We start from the raw sequence: 23,359 nt of genomic DNA, 5'->3' as shown, positions 1-23,359 counted from the left end.
TTAGGCAGCTACGCAAACACTGATGCATTGAAGAGGCAAAAATCTGTATACAGTCAAAACAACCTCCCAGTTCCCTTTCCAGACAGGTAAAGCAATTTGCATTTTGGAAGTATCTCATATGACTTATTAAGGAATGGAGGAGAGCTGGAATGGAGCCAGTGCTGTGGTATCCTGGTCACCTGTAGAGCCAAGTGCAGAAGCAACATGCAAGCTGGAAAGACAGAATGAAATCCTGATAAGATCAACTGATCAGAAGCACTTTTTGCCTTGCCTTCCTACCCCACTCATAAGATAAACTAATGGGAAGGTATTTGTTTCTAGATAAGGTTATCTATGTAAAACTCTGGTAGGAATTTCAGCATCTGTTACAAATTCTGATCTTATCAAGATTTGTTTTAAATTGCAAATGCCAAAGCATCCCCACGTTTAGGGCTCAGATTTGCAGAGTTCCAAGCTCACCTTGAGACCCAGGAAACCTGACAGGTGCCTGGACTGCCAACGACTCATTTCCAGCCCTAAACCAGTGAGGTCTAAATCAAGCACAAAGCAGTCAAACACAGACTAAATTAAATACAGGACAGGATGCAATGACTCAGAAGAAACAAACTGATCCAGATATGAATGCAACTAAAGCACCACCCTTGAAATACAAATCTCTGTGCCCCTGAAGATACAGCTGAAGCATTGCAATGAAGTGACACACAATAATTCAGACTGGGGATAAATTAATAACAGGCTTAATTTCATATTTGATACCAGTGACCAAAAGGATTTATTTTTCTCACAAAATAGTTTTGTATAAACTGGTTTGTCTGCACTTTTTCAAGACCCTGCTGTTTTGGATCAGATGTATTTGTACGACCCAGCTTCCCTGTGCTGTCAGACTGGATTTTTTTTCATGCTACTGCCTCTCTCTGTTGAATATTTCATTATTCCCACCCCAAACCAGACTACTATCCCGCAGAAAACTTAAGGACTGCTAAAATTATGTCAACTGCCAGTTACTATTTAATAAAAATTGCTAAAATCACCAAGTAATAGTGCACAGTAACTCCCTACAATCACCACATGAAATGCTAGGACGCCCAGCTGGTTAACACTTCCTAGTCCTGCTCTTTTCCAGCACAGCAGTGGAATTGTTGACGCTGTTATTAGGTTATCCCCAAACAAGGACCCACAGAAGCTCACAGGCTCGGAGTGAATGTCTAGGGATGCACAAGGAGATGATGTTACTTTGCAGCAAACCACACTCACCAGAGAGCGCTCCCAGATCAACTGATGCTCAATCTCACAGCTGGCAAAGCACTTGGGTAAAAAGTATTATAAAGCAGAAAACAAAAATCCTTATTTTACAGTATCCACCACTGCCTTACAGAACTGCTTTGCCTTAAGGTAAAAGCTTTTTTGGTTAATAAGCAGTGGAAAGAAAGATCTGATTTGCAATAACATTTATTAATGGATAAATGTACATATTTACAAAGAAAAATCTGAGAAAAAATACAAAACCAAAGAAGTGTTCCAAAAGAGAGCATTTTAGGTAAAAAATAAAGTGTTTCTAGTCCCCACAGACTGGTCCAACAATAGACTGTCTACCATTGCAAAGAGATCCCAAAGGGGCCCAAACCAAGGCCAGTCCTTCCCTCTAGCCCCATAAACCACAACAGATGCAAACAGAGACACAATAGGAACCACCTCTGCCATGTTCTCCAGTGTCACCCACTAATAAGTGCAGACCAAGGAGTTTCTGCATGAATCCATAACCCTTTTTTGGGCTGAAATTATCCAGAAATCTTCCCCCCTCATCCTGTAGGCCAGAACAGGTACCATCAAGTCATGACAAGGAAAACAGAAGGTCCAATGAACCAGTGGAACAATTCTCAGAGTGACAAATTACTGACACTGATGTGAAATGAATGACTTTGCCCATAGCCATTAGGATCTGGACTTGGTAATCCTTACAGATCCCTTCCAACTCAAGATATTTCATGATTCTGTGTTAACCTTCCCAGGAGCCAGTGGTACAGCCAAGCCTCATTCCTCCACACACAAACTACTTCCCTTGGTGCTGAGGAAATCCACTTCTCCAGGTTATTTCAGGATAGTAGGGAGATATGGAATACCTACTCTTCAGGGTCATCACTAGTTCCTGGACAAAGCACAGGAGAGGGGAGCCAGTCTTGGCTGAACTGCCCTGACTGAGCTGCCCATGGAGGGTCCCCACCTTCCATCACCACCAAGTGAGGCAGGACGTGGGAGGAGAGGCAGTCAACACCCTCATTTATCTGCTTCCTTTTAGCAGTTGAAAAAGAAAAAAGGGATGTTGTTTTACAGCAATGAAGACCTCAAGTATCACCACACACAGAGCCCAAGACCCAGTGCAGCCTCAGAGGTGAATCTGAGTTCCAAGCTATTGCCTCTGGCACATCTGCTGCTTCAAAATACTGGTGTCCATCTTTTCCTAAAGTAAGAAAGCACAACAAACTCCCGTGTGTTTTAGGTGGTGTTCTCTGAGCTGGAATCCAGGTAAGGAGATTCAGGAAGTAAGTGTGGAGCCAACCATCAATACTGCAATGGGAAGCACTGAACCCTCAACAGCTCCCAACGGGATCCCACACATGAGCATCAAAGAGCTGAGTGACCACACCACAAAACACTGGGCAGAACTGCTGGCAGAGCTATCCTGCCTCTGTCACCAGTCAACAGAATACCATTTTCTGCAGCAGGTCACATTGAAAAACAGGATTTCTCACGCCAAGCTGGATGAGGTAACACGCTGCAGACGTTTGCAGCTGCCCTGCAGGAGGGGTAACTCAGCTCTCCATCACTCATAGCCTGGCACCACACCAGCCAGGCTGAACAGGGTGTGTAAATCCCTGTCAGTGGTGCCGGTGTCGGGGCAGGCAGCCAGGAGTGGCTGGTGTTCTCAGCAAGTTTGTTCCTGAGGAAAATAGGAGCAAAGAACATGTATTGGTTCCTTTATAGATCCCCTGAGATCTCAGCCCTTAAACAGCACTAGAGACAATCAGCTCTCCCTGTGTACAGGGATGACAGCACATCATCCTCCTCCCGGTGCTCATCCTGTGCAGACATCGCGGGAAAAGGGGGAAACCACAGCACCAAGGTGTAAAAGATACGGAATGTGCACAAATGGGACACAGAATGTGCAGGAATGAGACCTTATGTGGATTGCCATGAACTGTCACTCCCTTTGCATCACAAGCAAACGGGAAAAAAGCAGAGGAGTGACTGGGAAAGGGGCTGTAGCCCAGCGGGCACATCCCAGGAGTTGGACAGGTGAGGTTTCTGTTCCTGGTAAGTTACAGGTTTCTTCTGTCAGGAGGGATCATATTTAACTGGATGGATATGGATAACTGGCCTCTGAACTGCCAGAGAAATAGAAAGCATTTGTTCAATTTCTTTATATTCTGCAATGATAATTGGTATATAATCCCAAAAATGTTCCTTAGTGTTCTCAGAGTGTAAAGTTGCCAAGGTCTTTCGCTGATGACAACCAGCCTTAACTCAAGATTAAAAAAGAGAGAAAAAGAGACAGTTTGAACTAAAGAGTTACAGAACTGAGCAAAAGTGACATAGCCCATCTCTTATCCTGCTGGGATGAGACACCCTGAGCACTCTGGTCTAAGGTTGTTATGGGCAAAAAGGTTTAGATTTCAGATCCTTTGGAAATAGGTGACAGAGCTACAGAAACCATGGCTTTGCCAAAACCCCCAGTGGGGCTTCCAAGTTCTTGTCACTGGATCAAAAATGCAGTACAGTCAGCAGTGCTCACCACAGCATCCCAAGCAGCAATCCTGAGCAATGGCTTTGGGAAGGAGCACCTGTGTGCTCAATCTCCAGGAAATATGGACAGAAAATGGACAGAGAGATCCAAACAACTTCTGTTTCCTTCCTCTCCATGCCAGGGTGGGGAGAACAAACAATCCCTGTTCTTCTCACAACTGTTACTAATATTGGGAAGGAGACAAGGCAAGGAATGCCAACCACAAAGTATCCTGACTTCTTCCATCCTGCATTTCCTGCACAGCACATGGCCCGGCATCCTCCCTCTCCTCTCCTCTCCAGGGCCCACCTCGGTCCTCCTAAACTCTACACCAAACAGGCTGGTGTCCAAGTGCATTCCAAGGGATGCTCCAAGGATTCAGGGACATACCCTCCTTTCACACCAGTCCACGCCTGGATGACAACAACCCTCAGACTTCTACTCTTCCTAGTGCCAAAGGTGGAAGACTGTATTAAAGGCAGTGTATTAAAAAGGGAATATCTTCCAATGAAAAATCAGCATCCTCACAAAACAAAGTCCCAAAGGCACAAACTGGTGAACAAATCGGAGCAGGTTACAAGAGGAATTGGAAAGGTTCCTGGGGGATTAAAACAAAGGGTTTCACTAGCAACCTAAGTTTCTGAGACAGCATTTAAAACCTCAACCTGTACATTGAGAGCAAGAGGTGGCTCGAGTGGTCCATTACACCCCACGGACCCTCAGACCAGACAGCACATGCCATTTTTGCCTTATGCCTTCAAGCTTATCTGCTAGCTTCCTAAGTAACACTGTTTACACAGATAGAGATCTAGAGAGGGTTATAAATACAGGTATGTATACATATCCACACATTTTAGTCCATGTAATAAAGGCCTGCTCCTTTCTTTTCCATGCTGCTGGAGCAGCTGCCACCACTGGTGACACTGGGGGTGTTCTCAGAGTGACTGTGTCCAGCCCAGTCCTCCAGTGGACACAGGAGAACACGGATTAGTGCTGAAAGGAGCTCAGCTCCTTTGGGAGGGCTCAGCTCAGCTCCACTGTTACTATTTACAGAAAAGAAACCCCTTAGACACAAAGTCCCACCTTCTCTCCAGCTCACAAACCAGCTCTACTCAGCCCAGCTCAGCTGGAGCCTGCACAGTTCAGCCAGAATAACTTGGATAAATGGGAGCATCATCCAGACACTTACATTGTAGGCAATAAACAACAACCAGCATGCAACAGTGTGGTTAAAGAAGCCAAAAACAACTGAGGGCTTTAACATTAGAAGTGTGTCCTGATGTGGCCAAGTCAACAAGCCAACAGAGGGAATGCTCATACACCAGGTAACTCCATCTCTGTGACCTGAGTAAACATGCATCAGTTAGTTCCACACAAATTAATAAAACACATCCCAAGTGCACCAAGACCATCAGATTCCGAAAAAATTATTCATCTATGTTTACAATAAATATCTCCTTGCAATGGGTTTTCTCCTATGACACTACGTATTTTCTTGGATATGAGAACAGGGGAGGAGAAAGAGCCTGGGATACTTTGTCAGAGGCTGCTCTGACCAGGAAATGAAAAGGTGACCCTGTCCCTAAGTTATTACCAAGAACAGCAGCACTTTTTATTTAAATGCCAATCTTGAGTTTCCTAGAAATTGAGGGGTTATGGATTAGATTCCAGTGTTCTTGTTGCTCACAAAGGCTTGGGCTCCCCATGCCTGGAATTGTTCAAGGCCACACTGGACGTGACTTTGAACAACCTGGTCCAGGGGAAGGTTCCCTGCCCACAGCAGGGGGTGGAATGAGATGATCTTTATGGGCCCTTCCAACCCCAAACCATTCCAGGATTCTGTGACTCAGCAGATTCCTGTAAAGCCCCTTTTAGATCAGTGTCAAATGTTCTTCAGCCTGTAAATATCTTACATTTAAAACAAGCTTAAAAGCAATTCTCCAGCAATTCCTACAGGAAGTCTTCAGGAGCTTAGGAAATCATACTCTCCTCCCATGATTTCCTCCCCCCATCTGCCCTCCCACAGCAGTTGGGAACACAGTTAAAAGAATTTGCTTTTGCACCATAGGAATCTTCAGAATGGACCTGGTAATCCACGACCACTCCTGCCAGGTCCCATCACAGCCACGCAAGGACACGGAGCGGGATTAACACGACAGTCACAGGGTGTCCCTCCCTGGGACATTCAACTACGGAGATCAAAGACCAGGACAAGGAAGATGCAGCAGAGACTACAGCCAAGAAATTCAGGAGCTTTGGTCTTGAGGTTTCAACACAACCCTGTTGCCACTCAGAGAAAGAGCAGCCACCAAACAGTCAGTGCTACGACCAGGAGAAAGGACATCATAAAGGGAATACGTGGAGAAGGAAAAATGCTAGCGTACAGCTGACACTTTTTGAGTGATTTCTGGTCTTCAGGGATTGCAATAGAAACCTTTGGAAGAGCTGCTTCACTTGCTGGCCGGGAAAAGGCTGTCTCAGTAGATATCTCCTGCTTTTTTAGTTTGTCTTCATCCTGTACTAACAGAGGCCGTTCCCGTTTCTGCTTTCATGGTAGAAGATCAAGAAAGACAGAGAGAGATGAACAAAAATGACAGATGGAAAGTGCCCAAAATGACACTTGGAGATGTGCAAAGCATTAGGGTAGCTCTTCTCAAAATAAAATAAACTGCCCTGGGGAGCAGAGCCGCTGGTGGCCTGGGTCACACCAGCCCTGGAGCTACAGAACCATGTTCTCTCTGCAGAGCTCATCGACATCTGCATCAGGATCATGGATGTTTGGTGCCTGCCCTCCCAGAAAAGTGCATGCCCAAAACCTTCCAGAGTGTTCTGGAACTGGAATGATGAGAAAAAAGTTTGAGGCATTTGAAACAGGAATGGTGCAGTACAAAATGTGGTCTCTGATAACTTCCTAATCTACAGTGCTCTTAAAACCCAGAGTTTGGAAAATCCCACGGAACAGCCAGGCTGCAGAGCAGACTTAAAATGCTTTTCCAAAGTTCTGGTCAGAGTATCAAAATTTCGATTGGTTTGAAAATTCTATTGAACAAGTGAAAAACTGTAAATCTTAGAAATCCCAGCATGGAACAGGCAGGGTGGCAGTAGGAGCAGTGCAGACTCCTGGAATTTTGCTCCGTGTTTTAACATTTTTGTTTCTGGAGTCTAAAGAAGGATAAAAATCCAGAATGGGTAAATCAGCACACAGAACCATGCAAGGGCTTCAGCACCTCTGCTGAAGGGAGGAAAGATTATGGGAATGTTGCTGTTCAGTAACTCTGCATCCCTTTAGCTTGCCAGCCCTGGTCAAACCCAAGTGTACTTAGGAGAGGAAAAACTTGGCTCTAAGCTCCCTCAGCTGAGCCAACCTCCGCTGGTCAGTGCGGTATTTGGGGACTGGTTCTTTGCACACCCCTAAGTGGTGAGAATTCGGGAGAAAGTAGCTGGGAGACTGGGCAGCAAAAGAAAATATAAAATGCAAGAGTAACATGATTGTTAAAATAACAAGAAAAAAAAAAAAAAAAAAAGAAATAAAAAGGAAAGAAAGACAACATAAAAAGAACAGGGAACAGTTAAATTTCCAGAATTGCTTTTGTCTCCAAATACACGGTTATATTGGTCATGCAGCTTTTTCAAATCAGCCATGCACCAAAATAAACAAAAACTGAAAGCTGCAAAAGCTGCAGCAGTGCCAAAGTCCTCTGGTTGTGAGTTATGAAACTACTTCTTGTAGCCAAAAGAAAAATGTTATCCAGCAGCTGCCGTTGAGATTTTGCTCAGTGCCATTGCAATAGCAAGTCTGGTTCAGAAGCACAGATCAGAGCAGCAGCTTTAACTCAAGCCCACCAACCTGTCTCTCAGAAGATGGGACAGTGACTTTCTTGACCTGGACACACAAAGCGTGTTAAGGTTCAGTTGTCTCATCATAAAACATACAGGAATAGCAGAAAAGTGGCCCCTGGCAAAAAAACCCTTTGGCCGCTAAGGCAGGGCGAAGGTACCATCATGAACAGAAGCAATGGCTTTGCACCATGATTGACCATCCTTAATTACCATCTGATTTATGATCCTTCAACACATGCAGGTGAGGGAAAGCTTTCCCCCCAGTCAGTGCCTGGGGAAGATGCATTTCTGGATGTCCATAGCAGGACATGGCCACCTCAGAGTGCAATCACTTCAAAGAGGACCAGATTAGGAAGGAAATTCCAGAAATGCAAATCCAGGGCTGACACCAATTCTGCAGCGCTGCAGACCCACTGCAGCCTTAGGTGGGACAAGCCCACACCATCCAGCAGCCCACCAAGGTCTCAGTGTGGTCACCTTGCAAGAAATTCTTCATAAAACCAAGAATAACATTCTTGAACGGCACCTGTGGAGCCTGAGAGCCTCTGTTCTGTCCCAGCCACATCCTAAAACCCACTGGGCGCTGTGAGCAGAGCTCTGCTGCCCACACTCCTGGGGAATCTACACTAAGGCTCAGCCACAGGGGACAAAGTCTAACCGTGTGTTAAAGGGTAATCCCAATGACAGGCTGCCCAGAGAAGCTGTGGCTGCCCTGGATCCCTGGAAGTGTCCAAGGCCAGTCTGGATGGGGCTTGGAGGAACCTGGGACAGCGGAAGGTGTCCCTGCCCATGGCAGGAGGGGCACTGGATGGGGTTTAAGTTCCCTTCCAATCCAAACCATTCTGAGATTCTGTAACAACCAACCCCAATTAAGTTCATTTTGGGGATCTTATTTCTCTAGCAGACAAAAAAAACTCTTTAGCTGTCCTGGCTTTACTCCAAGATTTGAGCAGCCTGTAGAAAACTTGGTGTTAAACCCCTTGCGCATGTCACAATAACCCTCCATCCACTGCAAGATTATTTCCTGATTAATAAGAATCTGCCTTGTCTGAACATGAAATACTAGTTTGTCTGCAGGGCTGTGGGAAGGAAGGGGAAAAACTGGGCTTTCAACCAGGAGGGTCTTCAATTGCCACTACTAACAGTCAGGATGCAATTTTTCTGTTCCAATTAAAAATTCCATTTACTTCTTAAAAAACTGATTACCACAGGCACTAACTACAGTTCTACCAAATGTGAACCAGTTACCACCAGTATGACACAGAGGTGTCTGTTAGCCAAGAAGAAACCAGGTGGTGACTGGTTTTTCCTTGAAATTTTACCTTTTTAAGGAAACTAGAAGAGAAACTGTCAGTGTATGTGGTTACTAACACACAGTTCCTGGAAGGAGGGAGATTCCCAATGGGCCTTGCTGTGGCCACTCGAAGAGTCTTCTCGAAGCCTCCAGAGCAGATCAGCACCTGGAGTTCCTAATGCAAGTCTAAATCCAATGACATACCAGATTAACTGGAGAATAAAGTGATTTTGGAAAAATCATCCCATCCCAGTGCTTCTCCACCGGGTTATCTGCAATGTTATCTTTGAAGTAATAATTGAGGTCTTAGGATTTTGGGTTTGTCAGGGTTTTTCCCACGTTTTGGGGAGATTCAGGAATGAGCCAGTCCCCAAACCAGCCATGGGAAGTGCTCTCTATCATCACACTGACAGCAACCCTAGGAAAAGCAGCATCAATCCCAGTTAAGGAATTCTTACATCCTTCTCTACCAAAAAATCATATTTTTTACGATACTATGACTAAAGCTTTGACTCTCTCAGAGAACATTCCACATTTTACAAGTCAATACTAACTATTAAAACTGAAAATAAGAAGCAGCTAAGGGGGGCTGAACCCCACGCTGCAGTGCTGCCCCGTGGAGCAGCCCAGGCTGAGGTACTCACTCCATCCGCTCCCGTGGGGATCTGCCCGTTGACGTTGAGGCTGCGGAACGGGGAGTGGGTGGACAAACGTTTGTCCCACTCACTCGGCCGAGGCTCCGGGACGGACTCCATGAAGTTCTTCTTCAACTCACTGATGTTGGCATGGTGCTTCTTTATTTCTTCCTGGGTCTTATCTAGATCCTATCAGCAAAAGGACAGGAGAGGTGAAGGGACACAGAGAGACCCAGGACTGCCTAAGCTGTGCTTAGCAAAGCTGCACTCAGCAGAGCTGCTGACAACTCCCCAAACTGTGCCCACACTGCAAACACACAAAGGGAGTGTCTTCTCTCCTCTTTGATTAATTGGGATAAACTGCAACTCTGGAGTGGGGTGTCCTCCTGCAGCAAGACATGGTTCATCTCAAGCCACACAAAACCAGGTGATAGCTGAGCTGGAATATTATGGATTTTCCCCAAAGTGGATTTTTTAAGTTGCCAGACTATGTTTCTTTGGGTTATTTAATTTAACATTTTTATATTTTGTAGGTTTGGTTTCCTTTCCCTCTGCTAGCCTGAGTATTTCAAGGTATTAATACAATTGATGATAAAGAAAATGTTTTCCCAGTTTTATTTACTCTATTCATACCTGTTTCTCTTCTATCCCAGCAGAAATTATCTTTGCTTCCAGAATATCCCCATTACCATTTTTCCCCTCCCTCTCATCTCATCCCTCCAGGAACTACCATAGGAGATTTTAGACTTCAGAAACAAAAATGAGATGATTTTTTTTTTAATCAAGCTGAAAATTCATTTTACGCTGGATCAATCAAGAAACTCCTGTTAAAAATTTTCATCTGGAAAAAGTCAGATTTTAACTCTGTGATGCCAGTTTACAGCATAAACACACAGACTTCAAGGCAAGTCAGCTTGTTAAAAATAGTTCTCCCTTGCAAGCAAAACAGAGGCTGTAGAGAGGAAAGCTTTTGCATAAGCCAAACAACAACTTTTCAGGACAGAGCCAAAAAGCAGCAAGAAAGGGGGAAATCAAGTAAAAGCATCACCAGGAAATCTCACTATTTTTGTGCTTTTAGTTGTTACTCAGCCCATCGATTTTAGAAGATGGGACAGCAAACGCATCCCTAAAAGAGGGCCCTCCCAAAAATCTGCATTCCTGCAGCTCACCCAGGACATGCCACCCTCCCTCTCCACAGGGCTAAACCTCTTTAACAGTATTTACTCATTCTGGCACAGTTCTGGAGGGAGAATAACAGATTTTGGATCCTAGATGAAAGTATAAGGCAAGTGCCTGTTAGGTAGGAAAAAATATCATAAATGAATCTGCTGGGGACTCTGGAGTAAATCCCTGCCTGGTCCAAAAACCCCACAGCTGCTCCTGGCTCAGAGGAGAGAGAGGAACCACCTTGGCTCTCCAGCACTGCACAGGAGCAGGGCTTGGCAGGGCTGGCAGAGGACCCGAAGCCATGAGGAGCTACGGGGAGCCAGGTCTGGGAACCAGCATCACCCTTTTCCTCCTGATTTTCCCCTGCTGCAGGAACCTGGTGCACGTGGAGCGTTAAAAGGCTTTCAAGTAAAATCAACAGGCAGCTTCAAGAGGGTGAGGTCTGTCAGGAAAATATCTGATCTGCCAAGTCCACGGATTGAAAAAATAAAGGGGGTGAGCTGCTGGGTCAGCCCGGCTGTACAGAAGGGCTGGAGCACCTGCAACCGAACTGTGGGAAGGAGAGTGGGGATGGAAAGGGCTTGGAGGCAAGTACTGCACTGATGGGAAAAAAGAGGTTAGAAGCAATGACAAAGCTCTGTTTAGGGTTGGGGAATTGGAGCTGTTTGAGTTGGGTGAAAAAAGCAACAGGCAGGGACTTCAGAGCGCTCTGGCAGTGGCCAAACTCTGCCTTTCATGTGCAGAAGCTACACTTGTGACTCAAAGCTCTATGTTGCAGCAGTCAAAACCCAAAAAAAAAAATCCCACTCAAAAAAAAAACCCCAAAAAAACCCCCAAAAAACCAAAAACCAAACCAAACAAACAAATAAACAAATTAAAAAAAAAAAAAAAAAAACAAAAACACCAAAAACAAAACAAAACAAAAACACCACCAAAAAAACCAACAACTTTGAAGATTCTGATGAGGAGAAGGCACTTAGTACACCACACTTTCAAGAGATACCACCAGGGAAGCCCTACAAGCTGCTGGTGCTGCAAGTTTGAGTAGAAACACGTAACACAGGACCAGAGTATCAGAAGCCACAAAACATCTTCCATAACAGAGTGTATTAAAGAAAATAAAATATATGATTGGCATGGTCTGTTCTGAGACTGAGCTTAGGTGAAACCAAGTGGAAAGGACTCCCAAACCCAAAGGGAAGAGCTGTTACACGGAAGGATGAGCAGCCACCTGTGACCCCTGAGCCTCTCCATCAGATCCACAGGGACCTGGCACTGAGGCAGGATGGGGCCCAAGAGTGGTGAAGTGCTGCAAGGCCAGGAAGGGCTGGGAGGAGGATGGAAAAGCTGCAAACACCACTGCAGCATCCAAAAGGATCCCTCCTGCCCGAAGCAACATAGATATTGCGGTGACCTGGACACCACAGAGGTGACAATTTCACAGACTCCTGGAATGGTTTGGGGTGGAAGGGAACTTAAAGCCCATCTCATTCTCCCCCTGCCCTGGGCAGGGACACCTTCCACTATCCCAGGTTGCTCCAAACCCTGTCCAACCTGGCCTTGGGACACTTCCAGGGATGGGGCAGCCACAGTTGCTCTAGGCAGTCTGCCCCAGTTTCACCAGCAACTTATCCTGAATTCTCTATTTTCACAGACTGGCTTTTCCCCCAGGAGAAAATAATTTGTTTCAAGCAGTGAAAAACTGGTCAACAAGCCCCCCACTACAATCCATGACCCTCTGAGGAGCCAGCAGGTCCCAGAGCAGATCTGAGCACTGCCAATCATGTATTTTGGGGAGGTATGAGAAAATGAAAGTCAGAAGAGGAAGAAGGAAGAAGGCCTGCACATCATCATGTTTACTGTCACCATGCAGAAGCATAATTAAAAAAATCAAATCAAAAGGTCTTTCATGCAAGAGCATGCAAAAACAAAGGCAGCAGCAGAAGAGGAAGTTCAGCGCAGACGCAGAAGGTTTAGCAAACGCAACTCAAAAAAAAGCTTCAAGTTCATACAAACCTCCAACATTAAATTGCTATGCCTGATATAAATGTTTTCACCATCTAGCCTCTTTGATCTCTTCTGTGAAAATGAAAGAAAAGGGGGAAACAAAACAAAACAAAAAAAAGGCACAAAAAATTAAAACGTTGGTCTTGCTGGATCGATAAATCGGCAAATTAAAAAGTTAACTCAAGGTGGGGAGTGCAGCGCTGTGGCAGCATGGGGTAGGAATTCCCACTGGGAATGGGGGTCTGGCTCATGGAGAAGGGGAGATGCAATGAGCCCTTTAAAGAGACAGCTCCCAGGGGAACTTGGCGCCCAGCCACAAAGAGACAATTCCTGGTTTTCTGTGGAAGCCTCAAGCAGTCACCACACCACATTCCTGAGAGATGCTGACCCACCCCTGAGCTCCAGGCTGCACTGCCTGGGGGGTCTTTTATGCGGTCCCAATGGGCACAGCAAATGCACTTTCCCATCTCGGATGTTCCCTTATTAATCAATACCAAAAACCCCTCGTCCTGATTTTTGTTTTGCATTTCCTAAAATGCAGGCTACATTAAGTTTTGAACTAAATTTGTTACAGGAAAGAAATTTCATAAATCAAACCAAATGTGGTTTTTTTGAACATTCGGCATGCATAATTTCAGCAATCAGGTTGTCTATGGGACAAAAAGCTATTAATTTCCAAATCAAGTATTTGACAGAAAGTAGTATTTGATTTGAAAGAAAACCAACACCCCAACCCAAAGCCCATGAAGAAATTGGAGCACTGTCTTTTTAAACAGGTTACAGATGCATGAATGATATGGCAAATTTGGCTGGTGAAAGGGTAAAATGGCTAACCTTCCTCATTCTTATCAGCTCTTCCTCTTTTTCTGCAGGCTGCTGCTGTTGGGCAGTGATAAAAAAAAAAAAAAAAAAAGAGTTGTTGGTTCATTTAACTACGTTGAACCTTGGGGGGAAAAAAAAAAGTGTGAGCAACCTAAACTGAATTATTAACACAAACCTGGGGCTGGGCACCATTCGTGGTGGGGACTGTGACCTCAATGTGTGTTTTCCTCACCTACATTTAAGAAATAAATTGGTAAAAACATTTCTTGTTAGTAGATTTGTTTCAAGAAACCGTTTAGTTTCCAAACACAACTGCATAAAGTTGGTTTTGAAGTGCTGGGGTAACATGCAAAAACCAACATGCAGCCCTGGGCAGGGTTAATGACACGGCAGCTCCCCAGCACTCTGTTAGTCAACAGCACGTTAAATAATTCCTCCAGGTTGAGAATTATTTGTATTTGAAACCGGTGCTCTCCAGTGCTTCTGAAGAAGGGCTTCCCGCTTGCATTAGCTTGGCCAGGCAATGTTTTCAAATGGCATTTGCAGCTAAATCTCCCAGTGAATATTCAAACAAAGCAACATGCTCAAATTAACACAGACCTTCCCAAAAACAGAAATTATTGGTTATATCACAGGTATTATGTTGGCAGAGGCAGTAAGAAGAGGCACAGCTACAAAACCAAGCCTAACATCACAAATTAGGTTCTTTCCTGTCTGCGAGTAGAGAGCCAAGATTGTCTTAACACTCTAAGGAAAGTATTCTAGGGAAACTGGATTGCCAAGTACTCTGAAGGCAAAACCATCAAAGGGTGTTAAAAGAAGTGCTGCAGCTCCATTGGAGAAACAGTAAATTTGGTACATTCAAATCCACATTTTCCGCCCACATCTATATTTAAAGGGGAAAAAAATCCAATGTTTAAGCATTTAGGAAAAAAACTGTAATAAGTAAGATGGGCCAAGTAAAATTTCTTCGTTCTGTGTAACATGAGAAAGGGGGAGCAGCTGGGCAAGAACAGCAGGGCAGGATCTCTGTGCTCTGATTCCCACCTCACAGTGCCAGCCTGAAGTTCCCTTCAGCAGTTTCATTTAAAAATTACTGTTCACGCAGGCCATGGAATTTTTTGAAGCAACTGCCCTTTCTTCATCTCCCTCTCCAAACCTTAATTAATAGGAATCTTCCCTGGAGATGCTCACACAAGACCCACTGTGTGAAATGTTTAGAATTACGTGGTATCAGCAATGCTGAGAACAGCTGAATTTTTGAGTAATGTGAAAATTGTCTCAAGGCAAACACTTCTGCCGCACCACTAGAAGTTTCACTAAGTCAGTAAGACCTGATGAATATTAAGGACACTGTAATATCAACAACAATTTTGCACATTAATTTGACTTATTAGAACAGCACACACGTATCAACCCCAGCAAAGAACTCAAACATTTGTAGAAAGATCAAATGATGGTTAAAAATACTGAATTTAAACAATAAACTCCTCAAGGTCTCACCAGTGCCATTTTCAATTAGAGTTTTAGTCCAGTTTGCAGCACTGTATCACCAGCTCTCCCAGCAAAAGCCTATCAAGGTGAAAAACATCCCAGTGCTGGGCTGCAGACCAGATCCGTTATCACTGATTTCACTGAATTCCCCCCTGCTGTCATACCAGGAATCAGGGGGCACAGCCTGGCCACGGTTGAGCTCTGAACTCTGATTCCACGACCATGTGCAGCTCTTGCCAGTGTTTTTAACCATCTATCAGCAGGCTGCAGTTGCTTTGACTACAACCACCAAAGCCCAGCTGCCCTGGAGCTCCTTCTTCCACCTGGAATGTCATGGCTGGGATTTCCCTGGCACACAGACCCCTGTCCTTGCTCCCACCCAACACCAGGGAGAGGGATAAAGCCCTCATCTCCCAGGACAGAGCTGCTGCTTCGGGGTGACTTCTTGAGCAATGCTGCAGCTCAGCTCTTCCCAAGAGACTCCGCTCTGACCTACCCTTGAGGCCTCCACTGGCTCCTTGGGTTTCTCCGGGGAAAATTCCTCACGTCTCACATCAGATTTTGCTGTTTCCTTCCCTGCTTTAGACGTAGGCACATCCTTCAGGTCAGACTTGGCTGGGGCTGGCTCTGCAGGGTGGCTCTGGGCGATGGCTGGGGCTGAGGTGGGCCGGGGACTCCGCTCCGGGGTTATCACAGCCACTGCTGAGGATGGCGGACAGACAGGGACACGGTTCAGAGCAGGTAACTTTACAAAGGACTAGGCAAAGTCTTTCCAAATTACAGTGCTGTCGTTTAAAAAGAAAGGGAGAAGGAGGAGGATGAAAGAAAAGGGAAAAGAAATAAAAATGCTGAGCAAAGCAGCTTGTGCATTTAGTACAGGAGAGTTGAGATTATTATCCTTATGGTTTAAAATAAAATCAAATAAAACCCCACACCAGATGGTTTACAAAAAGCAAGCTTGCACTCTACAGAGAAGCCACACCAGAAAGGCAAATCTATTTTTGACTGTGCCATGGATTTCTGGGTCCTTCACACACAAATGACACAGACTCCACTCCAATGCAACTAGAAAAGACACAGCGTGAGGAGTTCTTTACTCATGGGCATCTCCTCAAGCAGAAACAGATGGCTTCTGGAAGAGAAACACAGGCTTTCTGCCCCACCCCAAAAAAATAATCAACAAGCATTGCTCTAGAAAACTTCTCAGCAACTTCCCGGCGGGTTTCAAGGCAGGCTGGGCTGTGTGTCCCAGCTGGGTATCTTCAAGGCAGCACAGTGGGAAGATACCCAGCACCTCTAGGCCAGTGACAGTGCAGAAATGAACAGCATGCTGCCAATAATCATCTTTTCAGAGGATGACAGTTGTAAATACAAGCACTAGGTCCACATGAAATCAACTGCCTACTCCTTTCTTTCAATTCCTGATTTGCCAGGTAGTTGCCTGACCCCAAGGAAATATTCAAGCCAAAGCTGTGACAAAGCAAGCCCAAATTAATTTCCTGTGTGTACCTAGAGATACAATAAGGTATTTGGTTCTCCTGATGCTGGTTTTTAGGGATGTTTCACTAAAAAGATACCCTGTAGCATAAAATCCTATCTTTGACATGGTCTCACATTCTCAAAATCACAGTTTGCTGCAGGATCATTCTGTGTATTCTGTGTATCCAACATGAGGTCACTCATGTCCAGCCAGTCACTCCTAGAAAATTTGCAGTTAAAATAAAAATTGTAATTTCAAGTAACTCCTTAGTAAGAATTCCTGTTGTACTCAAAAAGTAACAACATCTCATCTGTATCTTAATAAAACATAGAGAAAATAAAGTATCTGTGTGGCCAAAAATGTACAAGGTAGAGGCAAAAGATTTTTTTTGTATTTCTGAATTTCCAGAGATTGAAATTACACTTTCAAGATAAAACCTCAGCCACCACATCCTGTTGTAAACAACCTTAAAACCCACCCCACCGCTGCCAGCTCCACTCTCCCCATCTCCTCAGCACAGCAATTCATTTCTGTGACCCAGACACTGTGTTATCCTCTTTGAAGGACATCGGTGCTGTGTCCCAGTGTATTCATGTCACAGAAGCAATGACAGCCACTGGGAAGGTTGTACAGAGGTGAGATGGCAGGGATGGCTGGGATGAGGAGGACGCTGGGAGTGCAAAGCTGTCATTGCAGTGGTACCTGACTCCTTCGGCAACGGCTCTAGTTCTCTCACCACCATCATTTTCTCTTCCTCCTCCTCCTCCTCCTCCTCTTCAATTAGGGTTATCTCAATACTGCCAAGATCACGTTTGGCTAAAAAAGTATGGATGTGTTAAAATGCCACCTTAAGGAGGAAGCAGCAAAGGAAATATTGCCACCAGTAAATCTGCAGGGCCATCTTTCTTGCTGCTGTCCCAGAGCATCAAGACATGCAGGAAAAATGGTAAGAGACACCAAGCTTCTCCTGTGCCATCCAACAATGAGTTCTGGGCTGCCAGAACTGTATTTTAGTTACACTTTCCTGATTTACTGCCTTTAGCTATTTTGACACATGATTTAAACACAGTAAAAAGCACTGAGATATTAAACATAGGTTGGAACTGGATGATTTTTGAAGTCCCTTCCAAACCAAACCATACCAGAATTCTATGACTGATCACCATCACCATGGCCATCACCTCATCAACAGTCCCTACTGGGAGCAGAAAAGCTAGGATGAGGATAAGTGCAGGAGGTGGATGAGAAAGGGCAGCTACAGCAGGAGACAGATGTGCTCAGGTCTGACACCAGCTGGTGTCTGATCTGCTGCCTTACATCCTGTGGAATACAGAATCACAGAATCTGCTGAGTTGGAAGAGACCCACAAGGACCACAGAGTCTGAGTCCTGGTCCTGCATAGGACATCTCAAAAATCCCACTTGGTGCCTGAAAGCATTGTCCAAATGTTCCTGGAGCTCTGGCAACCTCGGGGCCATGACCATCCTCCAGTGGTTTTCATACTAACTAAGGAAACACAGTTCCCAGTTACCGCCTCTATGGCTTCAATCTCCTCTTCCTGCAACAAATCATCAACTCTACTTTTAGTCATGGTTAATATGAATCTGTCCACAGCACTGATGCTGCTCTGACATCCTTCCCCAACCAGGCAAGTAGCAGCTCCATAGTGAAGAAATAAAGTGGAATATAGGTGACCTCCAGCAGTCCCAGGAAACTGATTTCCAGGCACTGCATGCTCCTACAGCTCAGGGGAGCAAACCTCACAAGAAGGGACAGTAAGAGAAAAGTTTTAAGAGGCCACTGCACACTCATTTTCACACACAGCCAGGGCACGGCACCCCCTCACTGCACCCAGAGCACACCTGAAAAGCAGCACGTGGCAAAGCCAGGGTGATTATAGTGCCAACAAACATCACCACAACCAGTGTAACCTCTGTAATGCACAGTGTAACCTCTGTGTAATCACAGCACTGCACCACTTCACCCCAGCAGCAACAGCACAGGAGCCACTGCCACCAACCACTGCAGCTGTACCTGACCGCGGCTGCACCAGCTCTGCTGACTTTGGCTTGACAACAGGAACCTTAACCACCTCTAACTTCTCCTCCTCTTCCTCCTCTGCAATGGCTTTCATTTCAAAAGTTTCAAGAGTGTGTTTGGCTAGAAAAAGGTTTGCAGGTGTTAATGGGGGCTGGGGAACCCACACAGACACACAACGGTCACCACAGCAAGGAGTGAGGAGATCCTTCTTGGCAGCTGGGAACAGCAAGGAGGTTTGCAGGCAGCTCAACAGTCATTTTCCACCATGGAACTGTGTGTCAGCCCTCCTAGTGCTGTCAGACACAACAGTGTACTGGATGAGAGGAGGAAAGAACACAAAAATAAGCTTTATGGGCTCCTTGCCCAGGAAAGGAGACGTGGGACACATGAACAGCTCTCAAGTGTGGAACTAGGAAGGGCTCTGCCTGCAGAGTCTGGAGGAAGGCAGGTGCTGGCTGGCAAAATCCAGGAAAAACATAACCAGACAGAAACCTATCTAGCAGCTTTAATTAAATGTGCTTGAGTGATTAACTTCAAATCTACCCTGGTGTCTGAAATTCCCCACCTTCTGGTTTTACAGCATCAGGCTTTCCCCACCAAAAGATGCTGATTAGCAAGAATTCCAGGAATATCCGTGGAGGGGAAGTTTGCCACACTTAATGAAAACTTGATCTAGATACTAGAAAAGTAGTAATGCAGTCAAAAGTACACTGTAAAAAAATCTGGGTGGGAGGACAGTACCCAAAGCATTTGCATGTGAATTATCTCCAGCCCTAACACACCACAGGGGTCACTATTCAAGTGATGAAGACTGCAAATATTTGCAACACTGCTGCTGGACACACTTACTAGTATTTAAATGTACTGTTGGTACCTACACACCTCTTAAGGACATTTATATTTATTAACAGTACCCATCCTGAGAGAAATACAAGCTCCACAGACTAAAATGGGTAGCATTTCTCAAACACCAAAAAAAACCCAACCCAAAATGGCAAGGAGGTCCTGGGTTGAAGGATTTCAGAAACTTCATGAGAAGTTTTAAGATCAAATTTTAAAGGTTTCAAACCCATACATACAAAACTACCCACATTTAACAAGAGAGTTCTCAAGTGCCAGCCCATCCTAATCTTTTCCCCACCTCTCCATAAGAATTGCAGTCTAATGAGGTGCAAGGTGGAAATTTAAGGAACATCTCAGAGCTGGGCTGTGTCTCCTCTCACTGCGAAACTCTTCTTGCAAAGAAATGAAAAGAGAAAGCCATCAGATTTGGTGAAAATTGGAAATTGTCAGGAACAAGAATGTAGAGGATAGGAAAGGCACTGCAGAGAGTTTGAGCCACCACCACAGCTATACCTGGCTTCTCTCGGATCAGATCCGCAGATTTTGGTTCAGGAACCTCAACCACCACCACCTCCTTCTGCTTCTCCTCCTTTACGGTTTTGAACTCAACCTTTTGAGTTGCACGTTTAGCTGAAGAAACGGGGCACACGTTAACAACCACCCGCATGGCCAAGGCACAGATGTCAAGGGGGCAGGAGCGTCACATTCCCAGGCTGCTCTTTTCCAAGCTCTGACATCCAGGTGTAGCACTGCAGCTATGATTTCTCTACTCATCTGGGGTTCATAATGGCATGGCTGATGGGCAACCAGCAGCACAGGTCCCCTGGCTGCTGTGCACTCTGCCTGAGGAACTTTGCATGCCCAGACTGCAGGGAAGCTGGAATGTGGCTTTGCTGCCTTATGGAGCTTGAACCTTCCCTTCCCTCCAGCTCCACGACACAAAACCAGGCTCAGGATGTCACTGGGCCCAGGAGCAGGGACAGCCTGGCTGCTGCTGGCCATGGAGTGCTGAGTAGCTCTGGGCCCCCAGGCTGCAGCACAAACAAGGCTCAAAGCAACATGGTCCCTGCCCCATCAGGTGTCCATGGGGCACAGGGATGATCCTCTTTCCCTGGATCCTCACAGCACACAGGGATGATCCTCTTTCCCTGAACCTTAATACCCTGTGATACAGATCACATGGACCAAACTTAGGCACTGCACTCCCTTTTCCATGCCTCACCTCCTCTGCTGATATTTATTTATTTTAAAAATCTCAGGGATAAGCCCATCTGACTGATACATCTCAACTCCAACCTAAGCATCATTTTAATCCTTTTAAGGGACACTGAAAAAGTTTCTATCATGGCAAAAAATCTCCCTCTCATGTAAAACTATGGAATTTAAGAAGTGATATTAAACAAAACAAACAGAATGGCTTAATTTCTGATTTTCTATAGAGATCAAATGAAGAAATACCTTTACCAGCAGAACTTTGTCAGAAGCCATCAGCACCCACCTACATTCTTTTCATCAGTCAGTTCTGCTGGGACCACACTTGGTTCACATTATTGTATTGGGTCTGGCTGAGATGGAGTTCATTTACCCATAACAGCCCTCACAGTGCTGTGATACTGAGATAAGGATAAAAACTGCGAGAGGTAACGGGCAAAAGTACTGAGCAATGTTAGAGAGCAGAATGATCATGGAGAATTCTTGTAATTATGGTGAAGGCAAAAGGGGTGGATTAGGTGTAAATTGTCCACTTTTGTTTTGTGTTGTGACAATGCTGCTGGTTTTTGTAGGGCGAGTGTTTGGTTTGAGTGGGTGGTTTTGTTGATGTGAATAAAGGTTGTGTGATGAATCAGAATTCGCTGAGTTGGAAGGGATCCATCAGGATCATAGAGTCCAACTCTTAAGTGAATGGTCTATACAGGGAACAAACCTATCCCCATGGTGTTATCAGCACCCTGGTCTAAGCAACTGAGCACCAATTCAGTCTAACTACAGGCACATAATTCCTAAACATGTAAGGGGCAGGAACAAGGTTTTGTACTACAGTGACCAGTTACATCTGTGTCTCTGTACAGCAGGTGCTCCTTAAGGAGTGCCTCAGCATCCTGGTGATTCCCGAAGGGAGAAGACACAGCAGGGGCTCACTGACTCACCTCCATCCAGGCTCCTGGACGCTCTCTTGCTGGCCGTGCGCTCAAACTGGGGCGCGGGGCGGTCGATCAGGGCACTCGCCTGCCGCGTCTGCGCCTGCGTCCGACCGCTGTAGCGGAACTTGGAGCCCAGTGCCAGGAACCGGCTCTTGGGGATGGCCTCGGTGGAAGTCAGCCTGAAAGACACACACACATTTAAAAATCACACCTCCAGAGCTAAGAAGGGGCACGTGAAGAGGAATTAAAATAGAAATTAAAGGAGTCTCTTGCAACCGCTTGGCCAAGGAAATGCACATACTAATGATGTCTCACATCTACATGACCCCACGATCTCTGTCTTACGGGCCTTACAAAGCAGAACTTGTTTAACAATTTACTGCAAAATAAACACCTACTGTCCCTGAAATAATTTCTCTCCCATTTTTTCAAAAACACTAAGGAACAATGTTCATTTTCAATAGTTAAATTCAAGCACTAAGTTATTCAGGGTGAGGCTACTGTTCAGAAAACCCACCTGAAGAAGGTGTGATGTTCAACACATACTTTCCACAGCTTCTTTGCTGCCCGGTAACTTGGTAGCTTGAACCCAATTGTACTTTCATACTGTTCTTGCTGTGGAAAACAAGTTATTTAGGAATCACAAGAAATAAATGTGGCAGAAACCCAGTCCCCAGCCTACCACCCTGGTCTGCTGTGACACAAACTGCTCAACTTGCCCCACAATGTGCGGCAGGACCTCAGGTCAGAGGAAAGAGAGGGCTTGGCCACAAGCCCGAGCATCCCTCAGGATGCACTGGGATTTGCAGAGCAACATGCTGTGGGTTTATCCCCCCGTCACACTGCCCAGCTGTGGGCTGAAGTCAAACACTGACCTCCCTGCAAGAGCAGGTCATGGCAGTGAAAGCAGGAGAAAGAGGAAAGAGGTGGATCCCCATTGTAGCCTCTCCCCCTTCTGTAACCAGGCTGCTCCAGGGATTCCCCATTCAAGAGAGGCAGCACCAGTGCATCCATTCCCTGCTTCCTGCACTTAGGTGAAAAGCTAATTCTAATTTTTAATTATTTTCCTCAAATGAAAGCAAGACAAGGAGCCATTGTCTTGCCCCGTTTCCAAAAAACGAGTTAGTGCTGCCCCAGTTTCATCTGTCAAGCTCCCAGGCCTTTCCCTGGATGCTGGAAATACCCGGTGATGCCAGGAGGTGGTGCTGGATGACACGCTGTTACACTGTCACCAGCCGGCTGCAGCTCCAGCCGGGATAAGACACCCCGATGTCAAACTCTCCTGCAGAGAAGAGCCTGACCCCGCAGTGCTCCACTCCAGTGACACACACACGGTGACTACCCCAAGGAAAAACAGGATGACAGGAGCCCACAGGAGCCAGCCATACCTCTCCTGGCCGAATCTTTATGAAGAAACTGCTGCGTTTGTAGGAAATCTTCAGGACTTTGGGCCACGGGAAGCGGTTGATTCTCAGTTTATCTTTGTAAACAAGAAGGCCACTGGAACAGACTCCCAGAGTGATATCCACTCCTTCCAAGTCCTGGGAATGCAGATGAGGATTTATGAAGTGTCAGGTTTATGAGTTTCATGTCAACAGCTGCCTTCCAAATTATCCCTTTGGTCTTCCTATAAATTCATCTCCCCACCACCCAGACTCCAGCTCCCAGCTCCATGGCCATCCTTCCTTTTCTTTCACACTTTTCCTGATGTCCTCCTCCCTCCTGATGATTTCCTGTTCTGGGGGGTGCCCAAAGGGCTCATCAAGAGCCAATCCTGCCTTTCCTGGAGCACAGAGGCTCGTGTGGCAGGGAACA

The 23,359-nt window shown here is 45.6% G+C and overlaps 1 protein-coding gene across 26 annotated transcripts in view; it reads right to left on the bottom strand.

Annotated features, from left to right (window-relative positions):
* EPB41 (erythrocyte membrane protein band 4.1) overlaps positions 1-23,359 on the bottom strand; it is an 80,916-nt gene that overhangs the window by 7,563 nt on the left and 49,994 nt on the right. For 9 of the 26 annotated variants that reach the window (XM_083879250.1, XM_083879248.1, XM_083879238.1 and 6 more), the window contains 11 exons: positions 22,933-23,085; positions 22,062-22,159; positions 21,551-21,723; positions 19,917-20,033; positions 18,555-18,680; positions 15,537-15,742; positions 13,722-13,778; positions 13,559-13,603; positions 12,734-12,796; positions 9,560-9,739; positions 7,629-7,664 (listed from right to left, as the gene is read on the bottom strand). In XM_083879250.1, the coding sequence (XP_083735376.1) occupies positions 7,629-7,664; positions 9,560-9,739; positions 12,734-12,796; positions 13,559-13,603; positions 13,722-13,778; positions 15,537-15,742; positions 18,555-18,680; positions 19,917-20,033; positions 21,551-21,723; positions 22,062-22,159; positions 22,933-23,085 (1,254 nt within the window). The remainder of the gene's footprint in view (positions 1-7,628; positions 7,665-9,559; positions 9,740-12,733; positions 12,797-13,558; positions 13,604-13,721; positions 13,779-15,536; positions 15,743-18,554; positions 18,681-19,916; positions 20,034-21,550; positions 21,724-22,061; positions 22,160-22,932; positions 23,086-23,359) is intronic. The other 17 variants (XM_083879257.1, XM_083879252.1, XM_083879256.1 and 14 more) reach the window with 12 other exon arrangements.

This window comes from Zosterops lateralis (genome assembly GCF_965231275.1).
Source record: "Zosterops lateralis genome assembly, chromosome: 28".
NCBI classification, from domain to species: domain Eukaryota; kingdom Metazoa; phylum Chordata; class Aves; order Passeriformes; family Zosteropidae; genus Zosterops; species Zosterops lateralis.
Note: the sequence above shows the minus strand (reverse complement) of the source record. Positions and strands in the feature narration are given on the sequence as shown.